This window comes from Euleptes europaea, chromosome 7 (genome assembly GCF_029931775.1).
Source record: "Euleptes europaea isolate rEulEur1 chromosome 7, rEulEur1.hap1, whole genome shotgun sequence".
Taxonomy (NCBI): domain Eukaryota; kingdom Metazoa; phylum Chordata; class Lepidosauria; order Squamata; family Sphaerodactylidae; genus Euleptes; species Euleptes europaea.
The window spans coordinates 80,878,280-80,894,570 of NC_079318.1; the positions used below are offsets into that span (position 1 = coordinate 80,878,280).

At 53.0% G+C, this 16,291-nt stretch overlaps 1 protein-coding gene across 1 annotated transcript in view; it reads left to right on the forward strand.

Moving 5' to 3' along the window:
- The first annotated feature begins 11,104 nt into the window (after positions 1 to 11,104).
- Positions 11,105 to 16,291, forward strand: part of SIPA1 (signal-induced proliferation-associated 1) — a 34,752-nt gene continuing 29,565 nt past the window's right edge. The window contains exons 1-3 of the mRNA XM_056853019.1: positions 11,105 to 12,126; positions 14,210 to 14,334; positions 15,134 to 15,322. Of these exons, the coding sequence (XP_056708997.1) occupies positions 11,217 to 12,126; positions 14,210 to 14,334; positions 15,134 to 15,322 (1,224 nt within the window). The 5' untranslated portion in view covers positions 11,105 to 11,216. The remainder of the gene's footprint in view (positions 12,127 to 14,209; positions 14,335 to 15,133; positions 15,323 to 16,291) is intronic.

Here is a 16,291-nt window from a genome sequence, read left to right on the forward strand (position 1 = left end):
GGGGCCCCTCGACGTCACGGGCTGGTCCCGTCTGACTTTCTCCCCCCACCCCCCAACTTTCCAAAAATCCTTTGTTTCCTCGTTGCTTCAGGACCATGGACAGCAATAAGGGGAGTGGGGGCTCTTCCTCCTTAACCGCTGCAGCCTTCTGTGCCCCCATTCCCCCTCTCCCTCCCCCTCTGCCTGCAGGGGCGGGCTCGGTCTTTTGGGGCATGGAAGAGGGGAGGATCCCATGGCACTGCCCCCTCTTCCTGCCCCACGCGGGACCCACCTTGGACACCAGGTTCCTCTTGGTGACGCTCAAAGAAGATTTCTTTTTTTGTTCTCGTTGTTGTTCTTTGGGATTATTATGTATTTTTTTTGTTTCTCCCTGCCCCTGGATTTTTGGTTGGTATAAAAATTAAAAATGCAGGGGGGGAAAAAAAGCTTTGCACAATGTTTTGAGGACTGAAGGGTGTTTGTGTCAAATTAATGTGTTTGTAACTTGGGGTGGGTGGCAGCTAGGGTTCTCTCTCCCCCCCCCCCCCCATATAAGGAACAAAACCTTTGAGTGATGAGGGTTATGGCAGAGCGGTGTTCCTATCTAAAGGTTGGGGAGGGGGCTTTTTTCCCCAGGCCTCGGGTTTTCCTTACGTTGGATGCTGTTCAGGAAGAGTCTGGTGTTCCTACCTAAATGAAATCTTCAAAGGTTGGGGAGGGGACTTTTTTCCAGGCCTCGGGGTTTCCTTATGTTGGATGTTGTTCAGGAACAGTTTGGTTGAACCAGTTTTGATTATTGGTGTACAGCTATGTCAAGAACATGCACAAATCCCTTTTCTCCAGTTTAAATGGAGTAAACCGTACCTCCTGGATTTGGGATGGAGGCAATGCCATCTTGCTGGGCTCAAAGGCAGAAGAGCAGAGAGCAAGTGTGCAAGGTGTGAAATCAGAATTTGAAGGCCTGGCCTCCTTTAGGACTCCCGATTTTGCGGTGGGAGATGAATGCACCCACCCATCTTTTTTTGGTACCCTAAAACCACCTCTGTTAAGTCTCTTGCCACGAAAGCCCCAAAAGGGGTCGCCGTAAGTCGGCTGCGACTTGACGGCACTTTACACACACACACACACGATACCAATGATAGCTTGCAGGCTGGCTGAAGAGATGTGGGGGGCTTCCTTTGGAGGGGGTGCAGACAAAGTCTGTGACAGAGCCAGCTGTGCGCGAAAGGGGGAAAGAGCACCGAAGCTGCCTTCTGCCGAATCAGGCCCTCGGTCCATCACAGTCGGTCTTGTCTATTCAAACCGGCAGCGGCTCTCCAAGGTCTCAGGCAGAGGAGGAGAGGTTGGCGTGCCACCGGAGGGTGCCTTTTTTGGGGGTGCCCCCTAATGTGGTCCAAGAGAGAGCTAGGACCGGCGGCGTCGCTCGCAGAGCCGCCCGCACATGTGCAGAGAGGCGCGCCGGGGGCCTGCAGCTCAGCCCCAGGCCAGCTGTCGCCGGGCTCCAACCTCTTCGCCAGCCAGCCGCCTCCCCCGCGGCGTGACGCCGCCGAGCCCTCCCCAATCTGGGTCTCTCCGCCCCCCCGATGGAGAGAGGGCGGAGCCGGGGCGGCCGCCCGGGAGGGGGCACGCGGCGGCGTCCGGTGGCGCGGGCTGGAGCGGCGGCGGCGGGCGTGGAGAGGTAGGCGAGGGGCGGGCGGGCGTCTTTCGGCGCGCCCTGGCCGCGCAGGCACGTGGGTCGGTGGGCTCCGGGCGGGGCGCAACGGTCCGAAAGCGTGCAGAGACGCCGCCTTTCCAGCTCTTTTTTTTGGGGGGGGGGGGAAGGGAGGGAGGCTGATCTCGCCTTGATTTGAAACGAGCGGTTTCAGGACCTCCTTCGGGCCCGGCGAGGTGAGCGCGTCTTGACACCGCGCGGTGCACGTTGCAGCGCGGCGGCCAAAACCCCCCTCCCCGCACCCCCTTGCAAAAAAAGGACCGTCGGGAGGGAGCACTGCGGCGCGCGCCCCGCACACCACCCGCTGCGCGCGCTGAGCTCGACGGCGCGGGAGCAGGCGGGCGGGGAAGGGCGGCGGGCGGGCGCGCGCGCGAGGAGGTGCCCACCGCTGCCCACCGCGGCTATTGTGTGCCAGAAGACCCCGCAATCCGTGCCGGGGCTTCGCGGTAGAGCCGGCTGGGCTCTCGGTCTGCCCGGCTTTGTTGCCGGGACGCTTGCGAGGAATCAGTGACTGGGCGCTCTCGAGCATGCACAGAAGGCTCTTCCTTTGGCGATCCGGAATTGTTCGGGTACCTGCGAGCGTCTGGCTTCCCGAGCGGGCGCTGTGCTTTCCGGGCAAGCTTGTGCCCGGCCACCCGTTACGCAGACTAACGGTTTGCTTTAATATTCGCGTAGGTCCACGAATCTTGTTCGGGATGGAAGCTGGCCAGCTGATCAGAGAAAGGTAGCCGGATATTGGTCATTTATGCATGGGAGGTTTTACCTTGGATTTGCTGCTCTCTAGATGCACGTTTTCCCCATCTGAATTCTCAGAACTCTGCATGGGGGCTTATTTTTGAGTTTTGAGAATTTGGATGGGGAAAATGAGCTTCTAGAGAGCTGCAAATCCAAGGCAAAACCTCCCATGCATAAATGACTATTGTTTCCTTTAGGGGCAGAGGCTTACCTTGAACATGGGGCTACTGATTTAGTTCAGCAATCCGTCCAGGCCCCTGTCCTTCCCCACTGGCTGCTGTGCTGACGTTCAGAGGTTCAGATGATGTAGATCCCCTACCCCTTCATACCCCTCACTCTGTGATAATTCCCCCTCCCTGTATATGACCCTTGGGGACTTCCACTTGGCAATGACAGGCAGAGAACCAAGGACTATCAAGGGCATGCAGAGAGAGTTGTATTCCTGAGTGGGTTTTTCATTCTTGGATGATGGATCTCCTTTTCCTCCTGGAGGTTCACCAGAGTCTTAGCATAAGCAGACTTGAGGAGTAGGGTAAAATGATTCTGTTTCAGCCAGCTCTCGGTTGTAAGATCTCTTACCACTTTGTGCAGCCCTTTCGTTCACAAGCAAGGCCCTATCCACCAGGAAGGTCTCCAGTTTCCCTCCGACCAGACAGACATAGCATACCTTCCCAGTGGAAGTTGCCCGTCTTAAGGGTGATTGCTTTGCCATTTAGGTGATCTTGGGCGGGGGTGGTAGTTAGCAATTCTAATCTGTGAAAGATTAGGGTCGGTCCAAGATTAATGAATTTGCTGAAATGTGCAGGTGGGCTTGCAGTGCTGCTCCTGTGACTCGTTCCTGGGAAGGGGAAGGAGACGCTCGTGTTTGTGAGCGTTCTGAATGAAAGAATCTCTGAGGTTTCTAAGAGCTGGCCAAAATCTACAAAGGGACCTCTGGAATGCATTTTAGAGGTAATCAGAGCAGCGATTTTGATCTGTGTAAGTGACTCCAATTATGGGATTGATACTCTTCTGTTTGGGTTTGTGGGGGGGTAAAATTCAAAAGTAATTAGACTGGCACAGAAGGATATGCTTTTAGGAAAATGCTTCCTGATCGTGAAGGGAGCTAATTGAGAATTTATAGAGTGAATCCACCCACTGCTACAAAGTAGGCTATTTTGGGAAATCCTGGTTTCTGCTCTGTAAATTCAGGTGTGTGCAGTTGCTTCCTTCTAGTCACACTGAACACTATCAGGAACGTTTTATAGTTACTTCGAGTTTACCCATTCTGACATGGGCTCTTAGTGTTTAAAAGCAAGCTCCAAAACGGGGCCTGGCTTGAACCTGCTCGCAGCTAGCTGTTCTCAGCATTGACGTACTAAAAGGTAACTGTGGATCACCCAACCTCTAAGACAGGGATGTCAAACGTAAGGCTCGAGGGCCGGATCCGGCCCTTATCCAGCTCTTATCCAGCCCGCGAGCCAGCCAAGGCAGCCAACCCCTGCACTCTCAATCTGGGCTGGCGAGGCATGGCCCAGCCCGACCAAGTGACATTTATGTCATATCCGGCCCTCATAACAATTGAGTTCGATACCCCTGCTCTAAGACATGCGTTGATGGCTTTGCGGTCCATAGATATGTCTACCCAGCCATTTGTGGTAGTCAGTTTCACAGGACAGCAGAACCTTTTTCATTTCTACATAAAAGTACGTTTTGATCGGGCTTAAACCCCTGTGCTGTTTCTACAGCCTCTGTCAAGTGTAGACCAACTTAGTTTGAAAAGGCACATTGGGAGGGAGGCAGGAAGAGACCCTGCTCAAGACGGGGCTTAACCCTGCACAAAATTAACTGCAGAGATAAGAGGAAGGAAAGGCAACTGAGTGGCATTCTGTACATCAGTGAGCATTTATCAGATTTTTCCTAATCTAATCCCGATGAATTACAAGCATGTAAAAAGCCACCACTCTTGCCTAGCTACTGGACTACCCTTGACTTGGGATCTCCATTGCCCGGCACCATCTGAAGTTCACACATCTGCATGACGTAGGGCTGGTTCACACATGTGTGTTTGTCACTGGAGGAATGCGACATCAAAGGACGGTTTGCATGTGCAGCCAACATGTCTCCTAAGTGAGCCTGGTATATAAAACTACGCAGCTGGCTTGAGGGTCACAATGCTCTTTATCAGGTCTAAGGGGAAAGTGGCAGAACGGCTAGGCATATGAAGACCTTGGTCTGATCCAACATGGCTTTTCTTATGTTCTTAGGTGGAACTCCCTGCCCCAGGATTTGGTGATGGCTGCCAACTTGAAAGGCTTTAAGAAGGGCTATCCATGGCTCCTAGTAAAAAGGAATACTAGTCATGATGCATACCTACTCTCCAGTACCAAAGGACCATGCCTATTATATTAGATGCCGTGGGAGTCGTCTTGTTTGTGGGCTTCCTAGAGGCACTTGGTTGGCCACTGTGTGAACAGACTGCTGGACTTGATGGGCCTTGGTCTGATCCAGCATGGCTTCTCTTATGTTCTTAAGACGCTGGCATGTGCCTGTGGAACTGGGCTTGGCGTGTGGGGGTGGTGATCCTAAGATCCAGCATGGTGTGGGAGCCAGCGTGGTGTAGTGGTTAAGAGCGGTGGTTTGGAGCGGTGGACTCTGATCTGGAGAACCGGGTTTGATTCCCCACTCCTCCACATGAGCGGCGGAGACTAATCTGGTGAACTGGATTTGTTTCCCCGCTCCTCCACATGAAGCCAGCTGGGTGACCTTGGGCTAGTCACAGTTCTCTTAGAGCTCTCTCAGCCCCACCTACCTCACAGGGTGTCTGTTGTGGGGAAGGGAAGGTGACTGTAAGCCGGTTTGATTCTGCCTTAAGAGGCAGAGAAAGTTGGCATGTAAAAACCAACTCTTCTTCATCTTTTAAGGTGGTCTCGGAGTGGCTTATGAAATTAGGACGGTGTGGAGGAAGCCTGGACTCTTTTCCCTGGGCTGCAGACAAGTGGCACAATTGCCAGGCAGCTCCCAGAGTGTTGCCAGCACTTTCTCAATGCTTTCCTGTCCACACTGCAAGGCCGCCGGGGGGCTGACGCAGCCCAAATGGCACTCGATGGCCTTTCCCTCCCCCTCCGCCCTGGCAGAAGGAGAAAGCCCCCCATTCATTGCTGATGGAAATCCAGCTGCAAAAGAACCCTTTTGCACGAACATCGATCTGCAGAGGGGGGAAAGAGGCTAGAGTGGGGGAGAGGAGGTCATAGCTACGGTACAGACCCAGGCCACAGCTGGAGGACCCTGGCGGCGGCTTCCCCTCCTCCCAGGAGTTCGTCATTTCCCATTGGACACTTCATGGGATAAAAGAGAAGAAAGCAGTCTGTTTGGTGGGGCACCCCAAATGTTAGATACGAGGGAGCAGGAGATGTGCATTGCTTGGAACATGGTGGCGTGATCCTAGTGCGGCCCGGCTGTAGTGGACAGGAGCTGAACGCAGCACAATGCGGTGGGGGGGATTTTCGGCAAGGCCCAGCTCTTTCCTGAGGATGTTGCGTGAGAGTTGGGGGGGGGGGTAGAAGAGGAAGAAACACAAATGTAGCTGAGTTGGGGGGGCTGGTCTTGTTTGCGCCACACTTCCTGCGCTTCAGGAAGCATGTCACCACGGCGGCGCTGTCAGGCCAGGTCGGACTGCTATCCCTCAGCAAAAGATACCGATTCTCTGGGCAGGGTGAGGAAGGATCACTGTTGGGGAAGCGGAGTTCTGAATATGGAGGGAGGTGCTTTGTAGGGGTGGGGGCACAGTCGTGCAGATGGAACTGTCAAGGCCTAAAAAATATTCTCCCATCTTGGATGAGAATCCGGCTTGGGGTGGTCATCCATGGATCCTTCTCTGTCCCCCCCATGTCCTTCACGCACCCCCCCCATCTATTTTCCGTCAGCAAGGTCTTTGTCTTTTCCTTCCTTTGCTCTCCAGCGCGCTACTCTCCCCGCCCCACCAGCCACTGAATGAATTTTGTGCGTGTCTAAACGGCTGTTTCCTTCCTCAAAGAACCAAGCCTTCCTTTCCCTTCCGTCTGTGTATTATGCAGCCCCTCAAGGCTGTGATGGCAGCTTCTTTTCCTTTTGCTTGTGGGGCGACTAGTAAGAGCTCAAAGCACGCTGGAGACCAAGAAGATCTCTGGGTTGTTTACGCGTCCAGAGAAACTGTACTTCGGGATATTTCTGCGGGTCAGTCAGCTCGGAGAGTTCTGGCGTGCAGTTTGGCTTACTTTCCTGACCCGCCTAGAGCTATTCTGGGAGAGGCGCCCGTATTGCACTGCCTGACAGCCTGGGGTGGGTGGAAAGTCTTGCCGGTGGGTGGCAGGTTACGCGCATGGTGGGGTGTCTTTTGTTTCCTCCCAACACCACAGGCCCTGTTTGCACAGCCTTGGGCAGGCCTTTGCGGCTGGGGCGACATTGCTTGCTATGGTGGGAGAAGAAGCAGAAGAGGTCGGTCTTAAAAGCGGATGTGTTCTTGAGCTGGAGGAGTCTTTGCGCGCAGTTCGCAGGTGTGGGGGAGATGCAAAACACTGACGTCATTTGTGAGAACAGCTTGCACAGCTACGGCTCTCTCCTTTGCACCCACAGCGAGGTGCAATACCAGACTTGCGTGCCCCTGATCCTTCAGTGCGGTCAGGTTTGCTTCATGCCGTTGATACAAGCATGAAAAATGTCCCTGTTGGGGGAACGGTGGTTTGGCCTGGCTTTTAAAATGACCGGGGGTGGGGGAAGGAAAAAAAGAATAAGTTTTATGTACTGCAAATGTGCAGAAGTCACTGAAGCATAACAGGCGCACTAGGGAGCAGCAGCGAGGCCACCTGCTCCCCCTTTTAGTAGCTGTCTCTTCCTTTCTGCATCTGGGCATGGGGCGTGTGCAGGTTGTGAGTGAGAAAGAAGGGAAGGGGAGGTCACTGGGGCAGGAGCCTGGGAGGACGCGCTCAGGGTACATTTGGGAACTGCCGTGGGGACGCAGGAGGTCCCACTTTCCTGAAGCAGTCCGATTTGGTTTCTGGCTTATTGTGGTTGTTGGGTTTTTTTAGGGAATTTATACGCCGCTGCTCTAGAGTCAGGAGAAAGCCCTCTCTTTAAAAAGAAAAGCAAATCTTGTCTCCCTTTCTTCTCAAAGCCCCCCTAAGCTGATGGAAATTTCCCTCCATCTGTGTCTGCTGCTCACTTACTCCTCTCTGTTTAGGCAGGCCAAGTTTCCTCCTGTTCTTTTTGCTTCATTGCCAGAAAATCATCTTTTTGATCTTTGATCGCTTGCAGCAGTTTGATCTTGCACTTCACCATATGTGCAATGCAGGAGCAGAGGGAGCATTCAGCACATTCTGTGATCCTTTGATAGCGCCATAACATGCTTCTGTACTTGCAGATGGCATCAGAATAGGGTCAGTTTCTCTCCCCCACACACACACCTTCACAGTTTGCACTGAACGCAGAGACATTATGCGATGAAGAGGAGAGTGTAAGCGATGCTGTGAATCGGAACTCGGGCTCAGAGGTGAAAACATCCTATATCTAATCCTGAACTGGGCCACAGAGTGTGGATTAGTAGGTCAGCAAAATGAAGCTAGGGACATATAGGGGGAATTTCTCTACAAAACTGAAGGAAGTACCAAGTTTGTAAAAAAAATCTGAAATCTTAAAAAAAATAGACTGGGGGATTAAAACTTCCCCAAATAATAGAAACAACGCTTGTAGCTTAAGAAAAGAATGCCTACTGAGCTCTCAGATGCCATTTGGGGGGTTGCTTGGCAACCAAAACAGTATTTCTGAGCCTTCCAAGCCTTGCTTTCTGTAAAACAAAGCCATGGATGGGGAGAGCAGGGGTGGAGTGGGAGTTCAAAACAGTCCTGGAAAAGGTTCCCAACCCCCTCCTCTGCCATGTCTCCTGATGCAGTAGGACTGTCCTGGGATAGGCCTGGTGCTGGCCATCGTTCAACTGGGCCTAGCCTGCTGCTGCCACTGGCCACCATACAACTGGGCCAGACTTGTCTTGGGGAGAGGCTGCTAGGGGGAGGGAAAGCTGAAGCAAGGGGAGCAGATAAAAATCAGTTGCCTGGTGGGTGGGAAGAGGAGACAGAAGCGGAAAAGGGGGAGAGGCTGCAGGGGAAGAGAAAGAGGAAAGAGTCGGGGATGAGATACAAGGGAAAATGAGATGCTCTTTGCAGGTCCCTTTCTTGTTGGCAGTGTTTATAACCACCAGGCTCCATCCACCCTGATACAAAAATCCCATTCATATATGCCTGCATCAGATATTTTTTTTTAAGCCTGGGAAATATAATGCGTGGGGATGTCTTCATCAGAATCCAAAAGCTGGCTGTTGGTGCCGATTCCCAAATGAGAAGGCCTGGTTTTTTTGGCTTGTGTCTCTTTGATGGCAGGCCACTGCAGTGAATTATGGGGTGGGGTGGGGAGCGTTAACTGCTTGCAAGCTTCGGCCAGCTGATTCCTAATTAATCTCTCGCCAAACTATGCCCCCCTTCCTGAGCCAGTGTTGTTCCATGACTGGGCGTGACCCACGCCAGCCTGCACCATCTGAACCGCGTGGGCTGGGCTGACCTCCAATACCTTGGATGGTGACTGGAATTGACAGATGTGGCAGGGAGGGTGGAGCAGCGCTCTGTCAAATAACTAGGCTAATGAGCTCTCAGCCTCTCCAGAGATTTTAGCCTCAGCGTGTGGGGGGCTCTGCTCAGGGCTCCTTTTAACTCCAGGGCTCGCCCTCGGATGTGGCGGGAGCGAAGGTGAGAGCGACGCAGGCCGACGGAAGGGCTTTTTTATTTCAGCCGAGGCTCCGTTCCTCCTGGAGAGCTTCCTCCTGAACTGAGCTCCTCTTTGTCCTTAGTGCTGTTTTTGAGACCTGGATTGGAGGAGGAGGAGCCTGGCAGGGAAGCCCCTCCCTTCCTTGGGAATCTCAGGTGGGGGCGTCCTCAGTGCAGAGGCAAATGCGCACAGAGGCACCACCTTCCGTTTCTTCCAGTGCTGACTCTAGGCATTGAAAGAAGGAGATCCGGCGTGGTGTAGTGGTTGAGAGCGGTGGTTTGGAGCGGTGGGCTCTGATCTGGAGAACCGGGTTTGATTCCCCACTCCTCCACATGAGCGGCGGAGGCTAGTCTGGTGAACTGGATTGGTTTCCCCACTCCTACACGTGAAGCCAGCTGGGTGGCCTTGGGCAAGTCACACTCTCTCAGCCTCACCTACCTCACAGGGTGTCTGTTGTGGGGAGGGGAAGGGAAGGTGACTGTAAGCCGGTTTGAGTCTCCCTTAAGTGGCAGAGAAAGTCGGCATATAAAAGCTAACTCTTCTTCTTTTCAGGTCTCCATGAATTCAGAATAAATTGTAGTGGGGACCCATGTATTTTTTTTGGGGGGGGGCAACTTTTGAACTATTGTATTAGGTGCATTGGAATACAGGCAGGATGGTGCTGCTGCATTCGTCTTGTTTGTGGGCTTCCTAGAGGCACCTGGTTGGCCACTGTGTGAACAGACTGCTGGACTTGATGGGTCTTGGTCTGATCCAGCAGGGCCTTTCTTATGTTCTAAACTAGTCTCTTTAGCTGTCTCTTTAATATCAGTTTCAGCTGCAGCAATTAGCAGGTGCTGTTATCTAACTCCATGCGATGAAAAGCTTGAACTGCAGTTTCAGCATATTAAACCTCTCTTAAAGGGGGCAGGGCTTTCCCCCCTACCCAGTTGGCAACCTTAACGCACACGCACACAGACATCCAAACTCTGTGATCTCTTGTTCTCCCCCAGCACCCTTTGCAACCCGCCCCAAACAGAGTCTGGAAGTCAAATTTCGTTTGGGTTCTCTGCTTTGCTTCTCCTACCTCTTATGCGTGTGCACACGTCTGCACACCCTGAGCTAAACAAACGCTTCTTTGGGCCTCCACATCTTCACTGAATGAAGGACAACACTCAGTTTTGAAACATTTTGTAACCCAGTGGTGGTGGTGGGGGTGTTTCCCCCCGATAGCTGAGCCTCAGCGCATTTTGGCAGTACATAATGTGCACTTCTAGTGATGTGAACAGGAAACCCTCTTTTCTCCTCTCTGAGGTGGTAGGCAAGAAGTGGCCCTTTGTCTGTCAAGGTTAGTACTTTCTACTCTGACTGGCGGTGGCTTTCCAGGGTAGACAGAAATTTTGCACATCACCTGCTTACCGATCCTTGCGTGCCAGAGTCGGGAAGTGGACTCCTCTGCATGCCCAGCAGATGCTCTGCCACTGAGCCACAGCCCTCAGTGCTTAGACCACATCTGTAATGTAGACCACTGTGCTTAGACCACATCTGGAATTGGTGGTCAAGGCTTCCAGGGCAGGGTTTGTGTGGATTTCTGCAAGCCTGCTCCTCATCCTTTGGATTGCCTCACCATTCTGTACCAATTCCTTTTGATTCTTTCCTCCACACCCCTTTCTCTTTCTTTTGCAGGAAGCTGTGCTCCCAATGGCTGGATTTATTTGTCCCTTCCTGGCAATCCTCGGGATGTCCCCAAACCTGGCTGCTGTGTACTGATGCAGGGAGCGGGCTTGTCATGGTGCCAAAGACCACCGACCACAGCTGCACTTAAAACAGATTTGGAAGCCTTTCCCCATGGGTGGGACACCCCACCGCTTTCTCCGGCGCCACCGGCGCTGACCGCTTGATTAGGGGAAAGTGCAGAAAGCTGTGGGAATTGTCATCCCCACTGGGAAGCAACCAGAGACCCTGAGTGGGATCCCGGACTGCTTGTGCCCTTTGGATTGCTGGGGCAGTGTCAGGGAAAGGGGGTCCATGCCCGGAGGCGATGCAGTCAGACGACCTCTTTGTCCGCAAGATCCGACGCCACTCGAACCGCCCGCATCTCACCTCCCTCTCGTTTGACGCCTTCCGGGCCCCCAAGACTCCGGTGGGCGAGGGGCCCCACGCGGGGTATTGTGGCCCTCCCCTGAGGTCCCCCAGGCGCAGCTATCTGATGCATCGAAGCAACAGTGACGTGACTTTAAGCGAGGGGGAGCAGGCGGCCAACCCGTCCTCCGGTCCCCCCTTGCCATCGGACCCGACAGGGATTCCCCATAACAGCAGTGGCCCAAACTCGTTCACAAAGGCTGCAGTGCCCCCTCGGGCCCGGGCACACAGCCACGAAGAGCCACGGGCTGGTAGCCCCACTGCACGGCGCTTCCGCGACCCCCTGCTCCTTCTCGGACTGGCATCGAATGAAGTGTGGGAGACGGAGGGAGATGGAGTCCCTGCTGGTCCTGGGGATGGGGGCAGCCTGTATCCTGTGCCCCCCGAGGCACCCACACCAGTGTGGGGCCGCCACTTGGCCCACTACGACGTGCAGAGCATCTTATTTGAGCCCGGCGAGGTGGCCAGGGAAGTCGAGAAGCAGGGTAACGTCACCACAGGAGCGTCGGCCGCCTCACAGCCTCGCCTGGCGGGCATGGTGCCCCTCCTGGAGGGTGAGGTGGGTGAGGACAAGGATGGACCTCTGGTGCTTAGCTGTCCCTACTTCCGTGTGGAAGCTGGGGGTGAGACTGAGTGGGGGCTAGGCCAACACCGGGGGTCCCTGGCGGGCTTCCATTGCCCCAATATGGCGGTTTCTGTGCTGGAGGAACCCCGCGAAAGCTATGGACAGAGAACCAGCCGGGCAGGCCACGCTATCGAATACGCGGATCTAGGCGCCTGCTACTACCGAAAGCATTTCTTCGGCAAGGGTGAGTGACTGCCGGCAGGAAGACGGCATTGTGTGGTTCAGAGGGAGGGGTGTGTTGGACTGAGTAGAGAGATCCATCATGAGCTATCCAGGAAAAAGTGAAAGAGAGGGCCACAGATGTGGGTACTGGGCCATGGTCACTGGCCGTAACCCTACACAAGATTTTACAGTTTCTATTTTGCAACACAGAGATCCCCAGTGGAGCATTCATTCCAATTACAGGGCCTTTGTTTTGTCCCCCATCGCGGTTTTATAATATGAATGCCGTTTGAAGAAGCCATTGGGTGTTAAATGTTCAACTCTCTTCAGATCCCATTACCCCAGCAGTTTGGCCTTAGAGTTGATTAATCAACGCTGGATGTGCATTGACGTGCACTGGGTAATTATTTATTTAACAGCAGCAAGCACTGCAGTTGTTCTGTTTAACTCTGCAGTTCAAGAAGGGGAAGTAAGGGACAGCTTCCTAGAGGCACCTGGTTGGCCACTGTGTGAACAGACTGCTGGACTTGATGGACCTTGGTCTGATCCAGCATGGCCTCTCTTATGTTCTTATGGGATTCCAACCTTGGTGAAAGCCTCTGAATGATACAGAAATTTAGGGTTGGGGGAAGGTCTCTTCAGAGGTATGTTCCTGGGTGTGGAGGCACTGGTAGTGAACTGATGGATTTAGAGATTGGACTAGATTCGGCACGTTTGTCAATACTTTCCTTGTTGTTTGTAACTGGGTAGCTGGGTTAGCCTGTTGTAGCAAAATAAAACAAATGTCTCGTGGCTCCTTAAAGGTTAACAACATTTATTTCATTATGAGTTTGAACACATGAAGCTGCCATATACTAAACCAGACCCTTGGTCCATCGAGGTCAGTATTGTTTAGTCAGACTGGCAGCGGCTCTCCAAGGTCTCAGGCTGAGGTCTTTCACATCACCTGTTACCTGATCCTTTTAACTGGAGATGCCGGGGATTGAACCTGGGACCTTCTGCATGCCTAGCAGATGCTGTAAATCACAGCTCATTTCTTCAGATATGTGACAGGGAACCTCACTGCCTCAACTTCTCCCCCTGCCTGGTAATCTTCCACATAAGAAGAATTCTAATTTGGGAGGAAAGACAGGGTAGAAATCTTTTAAACAGAAATAAAATAAAGAAATGAGCTCTGATTCACAAACACTCATATTGGAGATAGATCACGATGGGTAGCTGGGTTAGTCTGTCACTAGCAGTAGAAAAGAGCAAGAGTCCAGTAGCACTTTAGGTAAGGTAAAGGTCCCCTGTGCAAGCACCGGGTCATTCCTGACCCATGGGGTGACATCACATCCCGACGTTTACTAGGCAGACTTTGTTTACGGGATGGTTTGCCAGTGCCTTCCCCAGTCGTCTTCCCTTTACCCCCAGCAAGCTGGGTCCTCGTTTTACCGACCTCAGAAGGATGGAAGGCTGAGTCGACTTTGAGCCGGCTACCTGAAACCGATTTCCGTCGGGATCCAACTCAGGTTGTGAGCAGAGCTTGGACTGCAGTACTGCAGCTTACCACTCTGCTCCACAGGGCTCTTACTGTGCCAGAAATTTTGTTAGTCTTTAAGGTGCTACTGGACTCTTGTTTTTTTCTACTCATATTGGAATAAGTGGTTTTTTGTCTTTAAGGTGCTGCTGGACATTTGGTGTGTTTTTGTGGGCAAATAGTCTGCCCATCCTGAACCATCAGCTGGTGCTTCTGGCGCCTCCTTCCACCTGGCATGTTCAGAATGCCTGAGGGGAGCAAAGAGTCTTCTCTTCCCCTTCCCCATTCCCTTGCTGTCACAGCCAAGGTAGCAAAACCTGGTGGTGGCAGGCCCAAGTAGGGTGTAGTCGCCATCATTGTATCCCTGACCTTTTCTGCTTTCTCCTTTTCTGGAAAAGGAGAGGGACCCGCAGCAAAGAGGCATGCCCAAGGCAACAGCTGGCTCGGGTACCCAAGACCACAGGCCAGAACCGGCCTCCGACTGCCAGCTGATGTCTGCGGATAGAAGGTCCTGCTCTTTGTGGGCGCGACCGGCTTCGTGGGCAGCCGGGGCAGCCTTCAAGGCCCTTCCCTTTTCTCCTCACAGAGCACCAGAATTTCTTTGGGATCGACGACCAGCTGGGCGCGGTGGCTGTTTCCCTGCGGCGTGAGGAGAAAGAGGGCAGCACGGGCCCTCAGTACAATTACCGCCTTATCATCCGCACAAGCCAGGTGGGCTTGTAATGTTGTAATGTTTGTTTGGCATCCGTGGCCTGCGAGGCACTCTGCGGGGGGTGACCCCATTCTGTGGGGGGTCCTCTTGTGCAGGCAAAGGGTGGGGGAGGGAAGTGGGGGCTGATGCGGAAGAGTGGGGCTGGGCCAGAGTGTTTGCTGGAGGGGGGGCAGGGTGATGAAATTAGGGGTGGGGGGATTTGCACAGAGTCCAGAGATCGGCTGTGTTGTGAGAAGACAGGGACCAAAAACGGAGAAAGGGGAAACTGACTGCTGGGGGGAAGCCATCAAAAGGAAGTTTACATTTCTGATGCATTCGGTTGTGACTGGGGCTTGTGAGCGCATGCAACTTGTGTTGCTGTTTGACCTCAGGGAGGCCAGTTATACTTGTTCCCGCTAGGGTTGCCAAGTCCCTCTTCGTCACCGACGAGAGGTTTTTGGGGCGGAGCTTGAAGAGGGCAGGGTTTGGAGAGGGGAGGGACTTCAATGCCATAGAGTCCAATTGCCAATGCAGCCATTTTCTCCAGGTGAACTGATCTGTATCGGCTGGAGATCAGTTGTAATAGCAGGAGATCTCCAGCTAGTACCTGGAGGTTGGCAACCCTAGTTTCCATTCTGAGGCACAGTGACTTACTCAAGGCCATGAGATGTGTCTCTGGCAAAGATGGGGCGTAAAATCAGTTATCCCAGAAACCAATGCGCCCCTGGCACCATGCCAACTTGTACAGCCTTCTGTGATTGTTCTTCCGAGTCCCATGACATCTGTCTCATTCCTCCCCCCCCCTCCCCACTCTGCCAGCTCCGGACCCTGCGAGGATCTATTCTCGAGGAAGTGCTGCCCCTTGCTATCCGCCACAGCTCCCCTCGAGGAGTGGCCCCCAAGAAGCTGCTGGAGCACTTGATCCCGGAGCTCAACTTGCCGTGCCTCCGCTTGGCCTCCAACTCCCCCAAAGTGCCAGAGACCCTAATTAAATTGGATGAACAAGGGGTAAGTTTGCAGATCAGGAGAAGAAGAAGAAAAAGAGTTGTTTTTTATATGCCGACTTTCTCTACCGCTTAAGGGAGAATCAAACCGGCTTACAATCGCCTTCCCTTCCCCTCCCCACAACAGACACCCTGTGAGGTAGGTGGGGCTGAGAGAGCTGTGTCTAGCCCAAGGTCACCCAGCTGGCCTTATGTGTGGGAGTGGGGAAACCAACCTGGTTCTCCAGATTAGTGTCCGCCGCTCATGTGGAGGAGTGGGGAATCGAACCCGGTTCTCCCGATCAGAGTCCACAGCTCCAAACCACCGTTCTTAACCCCTACACCATGGGAAGTACAGGCTGAGCGTGGATATGAGATGAGGTGGGGATTCTTTCTTTTTTTCCACAAGAGGATCAGAGCGGAAGGAACACTAAGGGCCAGTAAAGGTGGAGTCCTTTCCCATCTAGGGACAACTGGCCTGGCTTTATGTTTGTGCATATGAAAATATGAAGCTGCCGTATGCTGAATCAGACCACAGATACGTCAGAGTCAATATTGTCTACTCAGATGGGCAGCGGTTCTCCAGGGTCTCAAGGAAAGGTCTTTCACATCACCTGCGACATTTCTTTGACTGGAGTCGCTGGTGATTGAACCTGGGATCTTCTGCATGCAAAGCAGATACTCTACCACTGAGCCATGGCCCCTCCCCAAATACTCATTTATAACACTAGATATGGTAACTGGCAGCCCCAAAGCCGGAAATTCCACTCAAGCTGTACCAGTTACAATGATATCACTCCTCTTTTCTTGCTGAGTTTGCAAGTTGACTGAGAACGTATGCATTTTTTAACTGTCCACAAACTCTGTTGCTTAGATCTAATTCATCTTGGACAGTTAGTTGAAACAGTTATAGAAAAAAGCTAGATTAATTTCTTTTTTTAAGAGTAGTGATTGGCCTCATCTTGCTGAATCTGATGTATCTCATATGCACCTG